Source organism: Sparus aurata, chromosome 16 (genome assembly GCF_900880675.1).
Source record: "Sparus aurata chromosome 16, fSpaAur1.1, whole genome shotgun sequence".
NCBI classification, from domain to species: domain Eukaryota; kingdom Metazoa; phylum Chordata; class Actinopteri; order Spariformes; family Sparidae; genus Sparus; species Sparus aurata.
The window spans coordinates 11,653,818-11,671,386 of record NC_044202.1 but is presented as its reverse complement, the minus strand read 5'-3'; the positions used below and the strand labels follow the sequence as shown (position 1 = coordinate 11,671,386).

At 43.9% G+C, this 17,569-nt stretch overlaps 1 protein-coding gene across 1 annotated transcript in view; it reads right to left on the bottom strand.

Annotated features, from left to right (window-relative positions):
* The window catches only part of LOC115565786 (protein quaking-A-like), a 45,620-nt gene extending 29,829 nt beyond the window's left edge, over positions 1-15,791 (bottom strand). Inside the window, exon 1 of the mRNA XM_030391295.1 lies at positions 15,289-15,791. Coding sequence (XP_030247155.1) covers positions 15,289-15,433 — 145 coding nt within the window. The 5' untranslated portion in view covers positions 15,434-15,791. The remainder of the gene's footprint in view (positions 1-15,288) is intronic.
* Between the last annotated feature and the right edge of the window lie 1,778 nt (positions 15,792-17,569).

The window sequence follows — 17,569 nt, the reverse complement described above, 5'->3', positions numbered from 1 at the left end:
CTCAGGAATCCCTCTCTCACTCCGCTTTAACCCGTTTAACTCTACTGTCAGTGTTTTCGGTGGATGTGCACATGCTACCAAGGCATCTAGAAACACATCCCTTTTATCCACTGAGGCCTTAGGCACACTTATACAAACATGCATCCTTCCGCACTTGCATAGGCATACTCACACACCCACAACAATACAGGGGATGCTGTGGAAAATGAAGCACAGGATGCATGCTGTGAGCTCGACAAGATGTGAGAATACCAGATAAGGAATGGGAAGAATAACAGGATGAAGAGTCAGGATGCATGCTGATGGGGTGTATGACTGCGGACTGAAGAACAGCCCTTGTACCCACTCTCCGTTGACTTCCTCTGGCCTATGGAAAGGGGGTAATCTCTTTCCTTTGCCCACTGCTTAGATGGGGCTTGAAAGTTTGACATTTCATATCAGTTGTTTGGATAAGTGGAAAAGGTTGACCAAAGAGCTATGCCGAATAGCGGTTAGCTGAAAATGTAGACCGTAAATCAGAGGATCAAAAAGCACTGAACACTATTAATCTATTTAGCACATCTTAACTGCGTCTATGCCGACACACAGCCTCCTCCTCCGTCATGCAACAATGCCAGGAAAGGTCCAGCTGTCAGGAGAGGAAACAAGAGAGAAGAGGGAGGAAGGAAAGACTCTGGCTGTCAGTGTGACTGGAGGAGATAACATGCAATGTGCTTCCTGTCCCCACCCCTGTAACTAAGGAGACCACAGTGATCACAGCCAATAGGAAAGAAGGCAAGGTGAATAATTTCTCACACTCCCCACTATCGGTTATAAAAAATATTTTTTAATTTACAACTACATGTGATCTAAACTCGATCCCTCGCCTCTAATGCAATGGTTCATTTTACCCATGTTACCAGAATAAAAAAGGGTATTTGTATTGTTAGCTGGACAGGAGAAGCAATTTCTATTCACTGTGGACTCGATTAGTCGTGAAAAGTATTTGGGCAGATTAATCAATAAAGAAAATAATCACTAGTTGCAGCCCTAGTCAAAATGGCAAAACAGAAAAAGGATACGACATGGGCTGCATTTTAACAGCGAACCTTCAAAATCAGCTGGGACTCTAGTGATTTTTGGCTTGGAACAGATGGGAGCAGCAGGAGCTTGTCAGAAATGTAGTATTGAGTATGTCAACAAACAGACTGGGCAAAAAAAAATCTCTTATTTAATATGTGTTTGGTAGGTGGGGGTGTGACAGAATGAGGAACCAACACATTCCTTCCCCTCTCTCATTATCAGGAATGATGTCTCTTGATTGCAACAAGAAAGCACCAATGTCACTAAACAGAGTCAGAAACTGAGTGAAAACTTGTATGTTAGTAATTTGTCTTCAATCCTATTTTCTGTGACCAACAGTCAGGCATACACCGTCTCATCATTTATCCAAACTGCAAAATTAAAACCAAATGCTGACCTAGGGCATGGGTGGTTTTCCTGGATCAAAATGAGACAAAGATAGTACCTCAAACTCTTTGTCAGCAATTAATGGAAATGGGCAGATGTGCAAGGCCTTGTTAGGCTTAACTTTCCCATGTAGCACGACAGCTACAATCCAATAATCATAATCACTTTCATTAACAAGAGTGAGGTGTTCTGTGTTAACACATGCTTCAATTTAAATAGGCTGTAGTTAAACTATTACAAAGAAAACATTGTTATAATCTGATGCAATAAAACACAACAGCCCTTCAATACTTCGATGCCTTTATGAGCCTTATATTCAGCTGTTGATAAGAGTGTGCCAGAGAAACATTGATTCAACTCCATGGTTGCTTCACATGAGGTGGTGTTCTTGGTGTATTGGATTGCATTTCAATGAAAATGCCTTGATGAAGACAGCTCAATGTCATCTTTTATTTTCAATTCACCCTCACTGGTTGCTAGCTAATACATAGACCTGACTAAAAACCAATGGAGTTTACCCATAGTAATATACATGAGCTAGAGAATGTGGAAAAACCGCTAGAGGTGCAACGAATTCTCTACAACAAGAATTGGGTTGTGCACAAAACAAGAGATCTGAGCTTGTGGGCATTGGGAAACACTTCATTTTCTGACATTTTATAGACAAATAAACTAATTGTCTAAATAATCGACATTACACAAAATCGTGAGATGCAGCCCTAAAACATCACTCAGTATAATGCAAAACAACTCAGCAGCACCACAAACTACAGCCTTTCATTCAGAGTTGAATCAGCCCCCTTCTACAATACCAAAATGTCTTGACCATACTTATGCGAGTATTAGTACTACTTTGGTAGTGTTGACATGTTAACTGTTAACAATGTTCCCCTCTCTTTACACCCTGACGTTTTTTGCAGGTGGCGTTACAGCTGACTGATCCATTTTTGAGCTAGGCTTAAATACTCAATGCAGAAAATCCCTGGGCCGGACATGAGTTTTAAACATGCAGTCAAACAGGTTACATCACAAAGTGTGTGTGTGTGTGTGTGTCAGCTGTTGTTTCATCTCCAGGCGCAGGGCCTGCTGGGACTTGCAGCTACCTTCTTAAGATCAAGTCCAACAGCCATGCAGTTGCTGTCCCTGGGTGTGACAACACACAGATTCACATCACAGCTGTTGTTGTGCCTTTGTGCTGGTTCTTGAATGTCCTCACAGTCCAACATATCAATTTCCAAAATCTAAATCTTACCACTTCAAACATCCACTCTTGTAAAATACAAATTAGACATACAAGAAATGTGTTAAATATCTGGATGGATATGCATGGTCTAGTGCCAGAACATCAATTGTTGTGGGCCAAGTATCCAAGGATGGATTGTGAACAGTAGTGCATACTGGTTGTCTATAAAGAACAAACAGCTGAAAGCCTCTGAATGTCTGATGCATTTCCATATATCAAGATTGACAATGAAAGGGAGAGGAAAAGACTCCCCCTGACCTACACCGTTCTGATCTTCAGATCTGCTCTTAAGCTCTGTTTGGTCTGGTTGTCTGGTCCTGGAGATCATCTGCTTGATCTGTTTTGTCTGCCAAGTCATGTTGAATGTACAGTTTAAGGCATTTAAAAAACAAACATGTTGGAGGGGCTGTAACAACTGGGTCAGAGTGTCATAAAAGGGAGGAGAGGGAGAGTCACAGACTCGACTGTCATTAACCGTGCTTCCACTACGCTTAAGCCTTTAACATCAATCTGCCTCAAAGCACTTGGGTGTGAGAGCTTAACAAAATCTACAAGTGCATATACATGTGCACAATTACATCCAACGGGTGCAGGCATGTTGTTGTCTACCCACCAACATTTTGAGCCTGGGAGTGATCGAGTGGCGCACCGAGTGCATACTAGGGTCCTCCTGAGCGCAGACAGTGAGAGCTGAGCTGATGCAAACCGACAGATCACGTAGCGGGCCTTTAATGTCACCACTGGTCCTCACATGAAAGAGGCAATATAGCCCCAAGGCTGGATTTTTGCCACACATACGAGTAGAGAGGGAAGCTGCAATAGAAAAAACAAATGGAAGGACGGAGCGAGTGAAGAAAAATCTGGAGATGAGAGAAGGAATTGAAAGGCAGAGGGTGATGGGAGCTATAGAGTCACTCTGCTAAAATAAATAGGTAAAAAGGAAAAGCCAGGAAAAATAAGTCATTCCCCTTGAGAGAACAGATACTGTTTTTCTCCTTTGGAAACAAAACAAGAGACAGATCAGAGGGATACATGTATGTTTAAGACAGAAAGGTTAAAGTAAGAGGGAGAAATCAAACTGTGTATGCAAGTGTGCGGACAGAAAGAGTGGGATTATACACATGGTGATGAGGGAGGAGGAGGGGAGATATAATCGAGGTCTGGTTCATCAAACGTGTCAGATGCTCAATAAAAATAAGGTTGCAGGAAGAGCTCCCATCCCAAACAACCTACAATTACGTCAGACAAATACTCTCAAAGAAAGCAGCGCAGGGGTGGAACACGGAGCAGGAGAGAAGGATTAGAGGGGACAGAGACAGACAAGTCCATCTCCTGGCAGACTATTCTTCACCTTAAAGTGTCAACAACAGCTGGCACCTTGGCACCATGCTCATGCCCACACCTGTCTCACCTGCTGTGTCTACACACTGTCCACCCACAGCTGCCTTTAACCTTCCCTGGGAGACCACTTACGTTTACGATAAATCATTTAACCAACACACACAATGCATGCGATCAGAATCATATCCAAAATCCAAATTATGGCAATTTGTTTTTAATCACTACATTTCATGTCAGTGTGCTTGTCCAGGCACGTCCTGCAAGAAAATATATGCACCAGACGGGAGCAGCTGTAATCTTATCGGAGACAACAATAAAGAAGCACCTTGTAAGTTGTTTATGAGCAACATTTCTACGACACTGGAGTGAGACGGCAGGAGCTAAGGCTGAGGTGTAGAGGAGCAGCAGCTCCATGGTAGAGAGAAACAGGTTAACTATGCCAGCTGGTTGTGCATTCTATAGCAATGTTTTATAACCTAAATCAGGAGTTGTGTAACCTGTCAAACATGGAGGCAGGAATGTCTCTGCACAGCTATACGTTACTGTCAGTGTCACTTTAATTCACTACTTGTGAGCTATGTAACCTGTTGTGAGCTACATATCATGTTACTGATATGATCAAGACTTCTCATGTCAGATGCATCCAGAGTTCAAGCCCCAGTTTTTAGGATCATAGCTGGGTTCAAGGTAAAAATGTTGAGGTTGTGTGGTTAGGGATATTCTTGAATGGGTCTACAGAACAAGGCCAGATCTGTCTTTTTAAAAAAGACTTACAATCTGAAAGCAAGATCCAGGACCAATCCTGCATTGGGTGTTACACAGATGGGCTGATTATTGGTATCTGTGTTTTCAGTGTCTTTTTAATTTATTTAAAAAGGGGGGCAAACACACCAACTTTTTTCCCAGATGATGTTAGAAGAACAACAAGAACAACATCAAATTGAAGTAAAACTGGATGCTTAATGGAGATATCCTTGCAATCTGGCTGTAAATGCCTCTGGTGTAGAGATTGTATAGGTTAACAACCTAAGACTTTGATTGATTGTAGCACCACCAAAACACATGTGGTGCATTCATCATATCGCCAATATAATGATGTGTACATTGTTTCATTAGCTGTACAGTAATAAAGGGCAACATCTGCAAGGACAAAATATAAAAGGAAATGGGCACCCATCCACACACAATATACCCCAATGACATTCAGTTGTTCATTTGGCCTCAAGCTTTACACTGCAAATACTTTTTCTGGACAATGAAAATATAACATAGGTACTCAACATGCTCCAAGTTGTCACCACTCACTATTCAACTGTGAGAACAACAGAATAAACAGGCGAATCTTGGATTGCATAAACCACATCACTCAGCTGCTCTGAGAACAGTTCATTAAGTACTGTACATTCAGCTACGACATTAAACAAGTGATAGATGCATTGCAATGTATGGGGCTTGTTTGACAGACAGCACTTGTGTGCATTCCTCTAGGAGAACTGGTAGGAATGACCCAATGTGTGCGTCTGGCCCATTAAAGCACAAAAAGCCATTGTGTATCATTAGCTGAGGGGGAGGAATGGAGAGACAGAGGGGTGGAGTGTGGAGCTGAGGGAGGGGTCAGTGACCTTACTCACAACCAACCAGATGACCTCATTCGCAGCGCATAGGAATCCTCTGTCTCCCCCCACTGTTCTTTATCACATTCACCATCCTCCCCTCGCTCTCGACAGCCTTGCTCGCCTTTTTCCTTTCAGCGAACACAATCAATCAACTGAGCAGGGATGAGGCTCATGCTCGCTAACCCTTTCATACACACAGCACATTCTTTCCTGCCAGCTATCTGTGGCCTTTTATGCCAGTCTTTCCTATGTTACACACGGTGCTAAAGAGCCTCTTTGTTTCACCAATTAAAGCCTAATCATACAAAACCTCCCATTGTTTCTGCTCTGTAATCTCCTCCCAACCAATGAACTGATAAGGACAGACAGACTTAAGCCTCATCACAAACAGACAAGCAGTGACAAACTCTAACCAAACAGAGCAGACAAAAAACTGTTTCACTTGCACTTGTACAACTCCAACTTCATTTATGTGCTGATACTTTGGATGTAGCACATGGGCATAAATTATGCTAAGCAAATCATGTTTTACATTACAGCACAAGGCTGCAGGGCAGACAGCCACTGTAAAACACAACTGTGCAACACATGTAATTCCAGTTAGTCTAGACACTCACTATGTGTGACACACCAGTGAGAAAGAGAGGACCATGTTCAAGCTGAAACATTGCTGAATACATAGAGGGGATAGTGGAATAAAAACCTATGTGAATGTAAGTGACAGCTCTGTATAGGAAATCTGTGAAAACTTCCCCCAGCATAAATTCAATCATTACAAGCAGATAGCAAAACAAGGTTTGCTACTTGCAACCCCTGTCTGATTTGATGACTTAAAGAAGTATTTCACCACATAAAAACTGGGCTGTGTCTGCGGTAGAAAAAAAAATACTTTTGAAATTGGTGCTACGTAAGAAAAAAGGCTGTGGATTTACCTTTTGTGCAAAAGGATGAAAACCTACATCAACCAGAAAGCACTGCGCCACAACTGACCAATAAACACTCCTGACGATGGGTGACTGGATTCTCAGTTGGGCAGTGCTCACTTTTGTCTAGAAGTCCATTTCCAGCCACAAACAAACAATATCGTACTAGAGCTAGACAGCACACCAAAATATTTTTGGACATTCTAGAGAACTGGACAGCAGACAGGACAGGATGGTGGTTCATATGTAATCAGCACATCTTTTTTCAGCCTCCATTTTCACAGCACAGGAACAATGTGGCAGTGCCGTCCTGCTCACCATGTTTCTCTATGACAGCTAAATAATATGGTAAAATATGTAGTGTAGTAACAGAATCTGGGTAATAATAAATCACAGAAAAACTTGCAGCATGACTGCACTGAGGCTACTCACTTCCCCCTACTGCCAAGCTCCCCATTTACGCTTAACACACTTGACATGTGATAACACCTGTCACACAGCCTTTAAAATAGATTTAGCGATTAAATACAATAAGGTATAAGAGGCAAAGGCATTATAAAGTTGAATCCAATGGGTGTTTGTGTACCATCTAATGTTTTGTTACTAAAAAGTTTAATCCTATTAACACTAAAATAACAGTTCTGCTGGGGTTATTGTTACTGCAACTACATTGACATCTAACCAAAACATTTACAAATGTTTGTAACAATGTTGACAATATTTTCTTCTCCTCAGTGCTAAACAAAAACATATGCTAAACAGATTTTCACACAATACGTCAATTTCATTCAAAGTAAGACCGCGGAAATCTTAAGGGACAGCACAATCTAAAAATGGAGTAGTAAACATCTTTACAAGACATCATCAGCATTCAAGATACAGAGCCAGTAGCACAACGACTGCCTCAGGTAAACTACAAACAAAACATGATTGGCAAATTGAAGCATTATTGTGAGCGCAGCCCTATTCAATCCATTTCTTTAGCCCAAGTGTTAAGGACAGACCAAACAAGATCACTTTCTTTCGTGAAACCTGGACCCACAAAGGCTTGTTAACAGATGTATCAAAGACAATGCCTTTTAGCCATTTGTGGTTTAACTGAAAAAATTTTACTGTTTTTTTTTTTAAACAAACAACATCAAGAGATTAGAAAAGAGCAACAGGAGTATTGTGGATACTACAAAATGGATTTGACAGCTAAGAACTGCAAATGTGTTAAAGCTGAAGAGACAGAGAAGCAGCCGAGACTGGTAAAGGTTGGAGTTCCCAGCACTTCATATCTGATGGCAGCATGCTACAGAGGAACCTCTCTCTCCTCTTGCCACCTCACTTTCTGTGGCCCTCAGGGAAGGTTATGGCAGCACCGCCCGCTCTTGCCAAGCCTTACAGAAACAACACAGGCTGCTGAGGGACAGGTAAATTATTCATCTTTGATTTATTGGCCAGCCTGCAACTAGTGAAACCAAGGTAAAGGCTGCAGACCACAGGCCGACTGAGCCACTGGGGTGTTCTGAAAGAAGAAGGGGCTAGTGAACGTGGCCCAGTGGCTTTGGGGGTGGTTGACTGGGAAATAAGAGATAAATGTGAGCATGTCACAAAAATAGAAGGTTTAAGAAAACATTTCTGGGTTACAAACTTACCAATTGCTCTACATTACTCAATGGAAAAGAGCTTGCTACTGCCTGCCATGAAGAAAATACACTTCAAATTACAGACAAATTATCCATTCAACATTTAAAGATATATGCAGTATAAGTAGAAGTTCCTATGCCTCACATTACATAGAGCTAAAACACACTATGAGAGAGTGTGTGGGGAAAACAAACACCAGGCTGGAGGTTAAGTGCTCTGACTGTGCTCCCGGTAAAATTCCTGAGCCGGCTGCCAAAGCTCGGCTGCCATTCCTCCTGTGAAAGGAGAGAGAAAATGAATGCAGTGGGGTGGGCGAGTTAGAGAGGAACAGAGTGGGCATTCAGATTTCTTTTCACCTCCTTTCTATGATAAAAAAAAATTAAAAAATGGGGGAAGGGAAGAGGAAACGCCGTGACAAATATTTCTGGTATGATTCCCGAAAATACACAATATCTGTTGTGACTGTTCAGAGACTTAAAAACGAAGATAGAAAGAGATGGAGTGAGGCATTAAAGGGGACTACTATGAGCGAGGGAGGTGGGAAAGCTATTTGAAGCACTCCAAAAATGCAACAGGGTGGGGCCCCACACACGCACACATACACTAACTGAGGAATATACTGAGAAATTGTGTATGCGTTGAGTATCCACTCAAATGTGTGGAGGAGGGACAGGAGCAATGATTCATGGTGTAATCTAAATTAGTCAAAAGAAAGATGGGAGACAGACCCACCTCTGTGGAAGAGGGCAAAAGAAGAGCAGGCTTCTCTTGTCACCACAGCAAGAAAACAGCCCCCCTCCTTCTCCCCGTCTGTCTGAGGGAAAAACAAACCACTGACTCGCCTTCCCCATAGTCCTTTCCTGTCTGAAACGGGCGTTACTTCCCGTAGATATTTTTGCATGAGACAAAAAAAAGAAAGAAAAAAGGGGGGAAAGTTCATATATCTTGGGTCGACGGAAGGAGGCATGGTATTGGAAAGGTATAAACAACCAAATTTGATGAACAATATTGTGTCAAGGAGATGTTAAGACATAATTATTACAACATAACCTAATTCATCTTTCTCTTCAACACCACTTCTCATCAGCTGGGCTTAGTAGCCACACAGAACTATGACTCTGGCTTTGAGAGAAACCTCTCCATGAAAGTTCTTTAGTGAAATTCACAATGCATCTGCTCAGCTTATCACTATTCATTTTAGCAGGATTGTTCTGCTTTAGGAATAACAAGGAGAGATAAACTGCACCCAGCAATGTGTTGTCTAACAGTCAGCAGTAATAGAAGGGCAGACACTTAGTTTTGGCGACAGCAAGCCAGATAGGCAGCCAGGCAGGCAGAGCAGGGCACGGAGACGGGAGGCCAGGCAGAGGCAGCAGTGATAAGGAGGCCCCAGCACTCATGGGATTGAGGCCTAAGATAAGAGCCCCGAGCTGTCGCTGGACAACTTTATCAAACAGCACCCGCTGGGCGGGGGTGGCGTTGCTGGGGCTGGACTGGGGCCAGGGGAGCAAGATGGGTCCGATGTTGGAGTTAGAACAGGGACGGAATATCACAAAGGCACTGTGGTGGGGCTATGCGGAGGCACGTCAGCAGGAAGACAGGCAAGCCAATGCCAGGTCCTGCCGCAACCCCAACACCTCACCCTGTCAAACTTATGCCACTACCTAATTTATTACCAGGGAGGAGAGACTGTGAAAGAAGGATCATAAGAGGACAAGAGAAGCAGACAGAGAAAGAGAGCACAAAGCCTCCAATTCTGCTTTCTCACTGGTGGCAATGGCTCAGTAAACCAGCTCACAGAATGGCTTGCGGTTAATTAAATTCCAGCTTATAAGTGGTGCTTTGGGAGAGAATGTGGGGAGAAGAGAAAGGGGTTGGGGTGGGGGTGGGGGGTATAACTGGTTTCTGCTTGCAACAACAGTCCTGGCCTAACACCCCCAATTCTCTCTTCCTGTCAGTCTCTATCTGTGCTCTCACAGCTCTGAGCTGTGTCTTACTTTGTACGCAGTGCTCAATCTTGTTAGCTGCTAAATTGATTGCATGTCAGAGGTTAGTGCAGGTTTAGCCCTGTGCTGAGGGTCAAACTACATTGGGAGAGTACAGTGCTCTAACAACCAGACACAGACAGACAAAGAAAACAGGGTAAGAACCGTTTGGACATTTTGACAGAAATATGGGACACGAGGTACAAAAACCTAACCGTTCTCCCATTTATCAAAATCTGTTCTCTAAACAGCTGTTCCCAAAGGACCAGTTCTCCAAACAGGCACCAAGGTGGACAGCAGACAGTTTGTCCTCGGAACGATGACAGCTCTCCTGGGAAGGTCCTGTTCAATCGTGGCACACAGAGACAAGCAGGCAGACACAACACTGTACAGGCAAAGGGGGCTCTGTAGCTGAGTACAAGGGGTATGATGCACGACGTGCGATGGAACAACAGACCACTTAATCTATTATACAAACAAAGCTCAAAAATGAGCCTGTGAGGAAAGGTAAGGGGAGCTTTGAGTAAATATGTTCGATCAATCTGACTATTCTGTTCCCCATAGAAATCCTCACCACACTTCATCACAACAAAAATATTTAAAAAAAAAACCTCCCTTTCTCCTATGCTCCGCTACCTTACAACAGCGCCAGCACTTCACTACTAGGCTACATCTCTAGATGTTATATGGGCTGTCTCCTCCTGCCAAGAGAAAATATAGCAATTTGAAGCAGCTTGTTGGCTGGCAGATCGTAAAGAGAAATAAAAAAACTCCATAGCAGGTGTCACCTCAGGGAGACAAACAACTGCAGCGCAAGGGGATTTCAAAAAGGGGCTGTCAGTCGGCCAGAGTGACCTTGAGGGACTACACACATATTGGGAACGTAACGGGGACGTCCACGCCACCAAAGCAGGGTGGTGTCAGCTTTCTTCTGCCGTGGAAACAGCTGTGTAGACATGCACAAAGCACTGGGTGGGTGAGGGAGACATGTGCAGCTGTCGAAGGGGAATATTATTGAGAGACTGACAATTTGAGAAAGAGTTTAAGGAATTCGACTGAAACTGGTTAGATTTTTGCTCTTATTAGGTGCACTAAAGTCTGACAAGGGAAGGGATTTAAGATGTTCATGACATTTAAGCCTGTGAAACGGTACTTTCTGAGAGGAGAAGTGCTGTCATTGTAATTTTATCAACAATGCACAAAAGCTTTTGTCCCCCAGGACACAACGCGGCTGATGCATTGTTGACAGATTAGGTGTCCTTAACTTTCTCTTTGTTGTATTTCCTTTTCATTTTTTCTTCACTGACTGGTAAGGTTTCTGTGTCTGCTTGAGCATCAATAGCCTTTTATAGAGCACCTTGCCTCTTCTTGTGGCCTTGACAAGACATCCACTTTCAATGAGACAGAATTAACTGGAGCCTCCTGTATCGACGACAGACTCTGAGGAGAACACTACACAAACACGCATCGAACAAAATAACTATTAGATCAAACGTAACTCGCACCACAATCCTACAAGTTAAAGATTCCCTTCTGGAGTCATTCCTGTCTGACTGGAAGTTGCAGCTTAGTGTGATGTTTATCTTTACTGCTGTCAAATATCAAGCTCAAAAAGCATGTTTCCCTCGTCCTTGTGAAATTCTTATTACACAAATATAAAAATAAGCATAAAGTAAACTATCAAATATTTTTTCTGAGCTTTCTGGAACTCCATAAGCATCCTAACGTAACACATTAACAATAATAAAAACACTGGAGAATAACTTTACGAACACTGTTGCCGTTTTCTTCTCTCTTATTTAGACTTGGAACAATTGGAAAAGAACAGATTGTCCACTCGGTTTTTACTCTGGGTGGGGTCAGCTTACACCAGTACGGTACAGGGAGTGGGAGTAGGCTGACCTCGAGTACATCTCATCTGAGCTTCAGCCCCGTCCAAAGGGGAAGGCAAAACAAACAGCCCCTAACAGGAACCAGACAGTCAGACAGGCCTCCTCTGCACTGGGGTGGCTTTCATCACACACACACGCAATTTCTGGCGGCAGGGTAAAGTTTGGGCTGGTGCTGTGGAAACCCTTGTAAACCTCAGCCGTGTGAGGTTTTAGAGGAGTGAGACTGAAGCTGGGGGTTTTCGAGTGTCCTAGCCATGATTTCTTAAACAGCAGAGGTGGGGACATTCTAAGGCTGCATAGAGGCGACGGACCAGCCCAGCTTCACAGGAGTGATTGCTGGACCCCTAACAATCAAATTGCTTCAAAGCCAAATTACCAAATGGTGCAAAACACCAAAAGACATGTTGGAAAAGCTTTTATTTACAAAAAGGAAGAGTGATGTAAGAAACAGTTTAGTTTACATGACAAGTGGATCAAAATATCAAACCGGTGAACGTAAAATTAGGATCAGTGTTGCAAAATTTACAATGTGCCTATAAATGTCTTTAAATGAACTTCTGCTACATTTAACACACATGTCTTTCCTCCGCAGCTTCTAAGTCCTGCACTTAATGCACAGCTTTGGTGGTTTGAGTAGGATGCAAAATGCAAAAGAAAGTATTAAGAACTACTGTCACCTTTCTTTTGTATTATGTGTATGTCGTGACAATGTCAGAAAATTCATCTCCGGAAAAAGTAAATATAGTTCAATGTCAGCCGTGGTTAAAAAACATTCCTGAACACCAGAGAATGGAGGAATTCTCACACAAAGAAACTTAACATTTTTATTGTGATTGAACTAATTTTAGTGGTTTTCCCTGGTTAACAATCTATCTTTAAAAAATGAACTCTATCAATGCAGCACTTTCTGGTCTTTCTGGGTTGCAAACTGAATTTTGGTCAATTAGCCTCACAAAGTAAAAGCCACGAAGTGGAAGATTAATTATACAAGTTTTTTTTTTTTAACTAAAAAACACTGATGACCACATACAAGCTATAAAATATTTTTTTTTTCTTTCCTTGCCTTCAGTTTGTTAGCTCAGACTGTGTGCCGACAGCAGCACGGCTGAACTGTTTGGAGAGGTACACAGACATGAGCATGATCCCTTTTCTTTACTGTTCAGATGAATATTAGGGTCTCTGACTGTGGGGGCAGGGAGACGGCAAAGGGGAGCAGGGATTAAAAAAGGAAACGGGTCTGCTTCCTGACTCGCCCTTCAATGAACACATCATCGCACCCATTATTCCAGACCGACTCTTTTTGGAATTAAAAATAAAACTCCATAATACCTCTTTTGTGGGGCATTTATACGGTGTGGAGTGTTATTAAACACTGGAAGCAAAGATTTTCACACATGCTGGGAGATCTGTGGCCGTGCTTGTTTGACAAAACACATTACTGTGTTGATTTTTCTGCTTTGATTTTTTTTCCAGGCATCTCTGAAGTGGCATTTTCGCTGACTGCAATATTGCCCGCGTCTGACCATACTATATTTTTACTAAAATGCCGTACACGTTTATTTCTCCATTGCTGTAATTTTCTAAGAGAGATGGGGGGGGGGGGGGGGCAAACAGTCCACTTTAAAGTTCCATTAGTCTTGTTTATCACCCATCCAGGAAGCAAGGAAATCTTTGCAGACCGGTTTAACAACTACATACTACAGAGCCTACTCATCCAGACATGCGACCGAAACTATGAGCCCTGCTCTGCACTCCACATGTCTGTGAAGAAGCTAATCAAGGCGCTTATTATTATTATTATTTTAAAACACCTCACTGTCACGGTGTCCAGCCCGACACAGCACGGGGGGCAGTCTTGCTAGGGGGGCTGTGGCGCTCTCTAGTGTCCCCAGCTCAGTTACATAAACCATAGGTCCAACCTTCCGCTTAGACCAGCTTATGTTATTGACACTATCAACACGAACGGGGCGAATAATCTTTGTTTATCAGCGCCGCCGAGAAGGGAAAAACATAATCTGAGACGAGGTCTAGAAAATGCATGTAGACAACCCCCGTCTGGACGGCGCCGCCGACAAAAGGCGACGCAATTTTGGTGGAGCAGCACGCTTGACTGGCAAAAAAAGAAAAACACGACGACTGCAGCAGGAACAGCAGCGAGGGAAGGGGATCTGTTCGAGAGAAATATACCCTCGGCTTGAGGACAAAATGTTGTAGTGGCCGAGCGAAGGGGAGACAAACAAAACGGTGCCCCCCTCTTTAAATAAAAAAAAGTTAGACGGCTGTGATAATCTTCGTGCACTCTCTTCTCCCCCCTCCTCCCGACAGCAACTCGCTGGCCATTGTTTGGGCAACAAGCAGACACATTCCTCCGTGCTTATAAGCTCGGCCGCTGGGCAACAACTCACACAACAGCCCAGGCACTAACACAGAAAGCGAAAGTCCCCCCCAAGTTTACGAACTCTTTCTTCACAATTTAGCGAAACGCCACATTGCCAGGTTGGGTGTTTATTTATTTATTTATTTTAAAATCGGCTTTGAGTATCACTTTGATTCCTGAAGAGTTCAGTGGAACGCAGACACACCAGCGGCTCGCTAGCTGAAAATGTGGCTAACCCGAGCTAAATCGCTGTGGAACATGTGGGAATCGGGCCCCGGTTCTAAACATTTTTAATCAAGACTCGCGTTTGACGAACCCTTAAACAAAAAAAGTGTTCAGAAACGTATCAGTAGACGCCCCTCTGCTAACATGCTGACACTGACAGACAGCTCGGGTTTTTTCCTGTCCTTTCCAAGTGAGCGAGAGAAAGTTTTCGTCTCGTCGCCACAAAGTCAGGAGTGCAGGGACAAACTCCGACATTAGCGACGGGACTTTGTAGATCCACATCCCCGCTGTGGTCCGAGGTGAAACAAACTCATTGGAGGATTGTTTAAGGGGATGTGAGGTTTTGCTCGGGAGCGGAGTTTTATATGTAATGCTACACTGTCGGGGCGTTCTAGCACAGGGACGCCCAGATGTGAGGTGTACATCGGGAGGGAAGTTAAGAATGTTTTTGCTGCGATGCTACAATGCTAGGGCGTTCTGCAGCAGGGACGCCCAGCGAAGCCGTTTGGAGACCGGACTGCGCCGTGGTCACGCACCCCCCCTCCCAACACACACACACGTCCCCCCCAACCCACCCACCCCATCGGCCCCAGACCGCCGCTTACCTTCATCGAGAAGCCTTTCCAGGTGTGTGAAGATGCCGCAGAGATTCGGCAAGCTGGTCATGAGCTTCTTCTCGTTTAATAATTGCATCAAATAGTCGGGACTCGGCCTCGGTCGCTCCTTCACTTCGACCTCTCCGACCATCATCTTTGCGGCGAGAGCGGAGAACAAACCACCGCGACGCACAGAATCCTCTTTTTAGGTGTGGGGGGGGAGAAGGAGAAGAAGAAAAAAATGAAAAAAGAAAAAAAAAACTTGCGGCTCCAATCCCTCGCTTCCCTCCTCCTTGTGATGAGAAGACTCTGTAAAACCCCCCCAAAAAAATTCAGGCTTGGTTTGTTCTTGCTGTTTGAGCGGAGAGGGGGACAAAAAAAAGAGACCGTTATCTTCCTTCCAGAGACTCGTGCGCCGTACTCTCCTCTACGCCGTGTGCGCTCGGGGACGTTCGATTCCACCACTGTAGGCGCGAGCGACTGTTCTACCGGAAAGGCTCCGTCCTCCTCAGCGACCATTGGCCAGCGGGGCTTTCAGGGGACTAATGGGAAAGCCAATGAGCTCTCACACCCGAGCCTGGAGGGCGGGGCGGAATGGTTGGTGGGATGACGGACGGAAATTCGGTCCAATGGGGCGCAGTGCGCAGGAATCCACTGCCCCTGAAGTGTTGTCAACACAGAATAGCACACATTTACTTATTTCTCCCTTTGCCCACTAATAGCAACATTACAGCGGTTAAACATTTCCAGACTCAGAAAAGTATTTCTGTTTCATAACTTCGGCACTAACCTGTGACAACGCTGTGAATGAGAAGTGGAGTCAGCTAAAGGTTTTCTGTGTTCCGAGTCACGAGTCCTCTTTGTGGTATATTTGTTCTTTATGACCTAACACCCACATGCCTCTATGTAGCTTAGATCCTAAACCTTAAACCTTTGCCAAAATAAAGGATATGCTCCTCCCACCAAATAACCTCTTTTAGCATATTCCAACTGTTTTTATGTTGCTTTGTGAAGTAAAGTCTATGTTACCCTTTATGTTGCTGATCCAGTGTGAAAACAGCATTCCTTTGATTACTTGAAAGCACAGCGACCCCATTTGTCACGTTGATTTCACAAGGGCCAGTGTAATTCTATGGTTCAGCAATGCCGAATATGAGCCTACTAATCGGGTGTGAACTAGTGATCTAGTTTGAATACTTGCACGTGGGTTGCATGTGTGCTCAATCTTCCTCTTCATCTATAGTTCGTGTGTGACAGAGGTATTATACTTGCCAAGACCAGCTTACGGATCAGCCTGGTTGTAGACATAACATGTAGGCTTCACTTTAGGATGTCGAAATATGATAAAATGATTAACCTGTGTAGTCCATATCCTACACGATGCCTTTTGTTTCTCAAGACTTGTACGTCTTGTTATCTGTCTTGGGACCGATTGATCAACGCTCCAGTGATCAATAGAGCCTTTTTATTGTCCTGTCCTTGGGAGGACCTCTCTACATATCCCCCAAAGATTAACATCCCTGATCAATGGAACACACACAAACCAGCTACCTCCAGGTTCTCACCTCCCGCTCGGTGTGAAAATAAACCACAACTGGTCCGGTTTGATTTTAACAGCTGTTGGCTGAAAGAGGCCCCGGCTAAGTCTGAGCCCTGACCTTGGCCCTCATTCAATCTGTCCGCTTACTGCTCACCCACTCGTGTCTTTGTAAAAAAGCAGTACCCGCGCTGGGTATATCAATGCTCAAACAGCTGCACTGTGACCTTCTGGCTGCGGTTTGTCATCACTGCGTTGGTACAAAAGATACCAAATGTGTGCTGTCTAACTGCCATTTCACAACCAAAACTAAGAAGAGTCATTGTTTTCCCTTGTCACTATCCCCAGGTAATGGTGAAACAAATGGAATCGCTGTGGAAACTCTACATCACAAAAGTAAAAGCTGATGGAGGAGGCAAAGAAGATCAAGAGGGAGAAAGCAAGGTAAAACATGGGTGAACGGACGGGCATTTACTCAACAGAGAGCGGTCCGTTGTGAAGAAAACTGTCCCCTCGCCGATACGTGTTTCCTCTTATCAAAACCGCCATTCTTTCTACAAGATCAGTGAGTACTCTAATAGAACCTGCCTACTTATTAACACAACCGGGTGTTTTACTCTGTCGTTTTAGAGAACTGAGATCACAGTTTCTTGGTCAAATTGGAATTCTTAAGGTTGGTTTTCACTTTTCGACAGTAGCCAGGCCATTAGCGGTAGCCATGTTACGCCAAGTCCAAACTCTTTGTACAAGAGT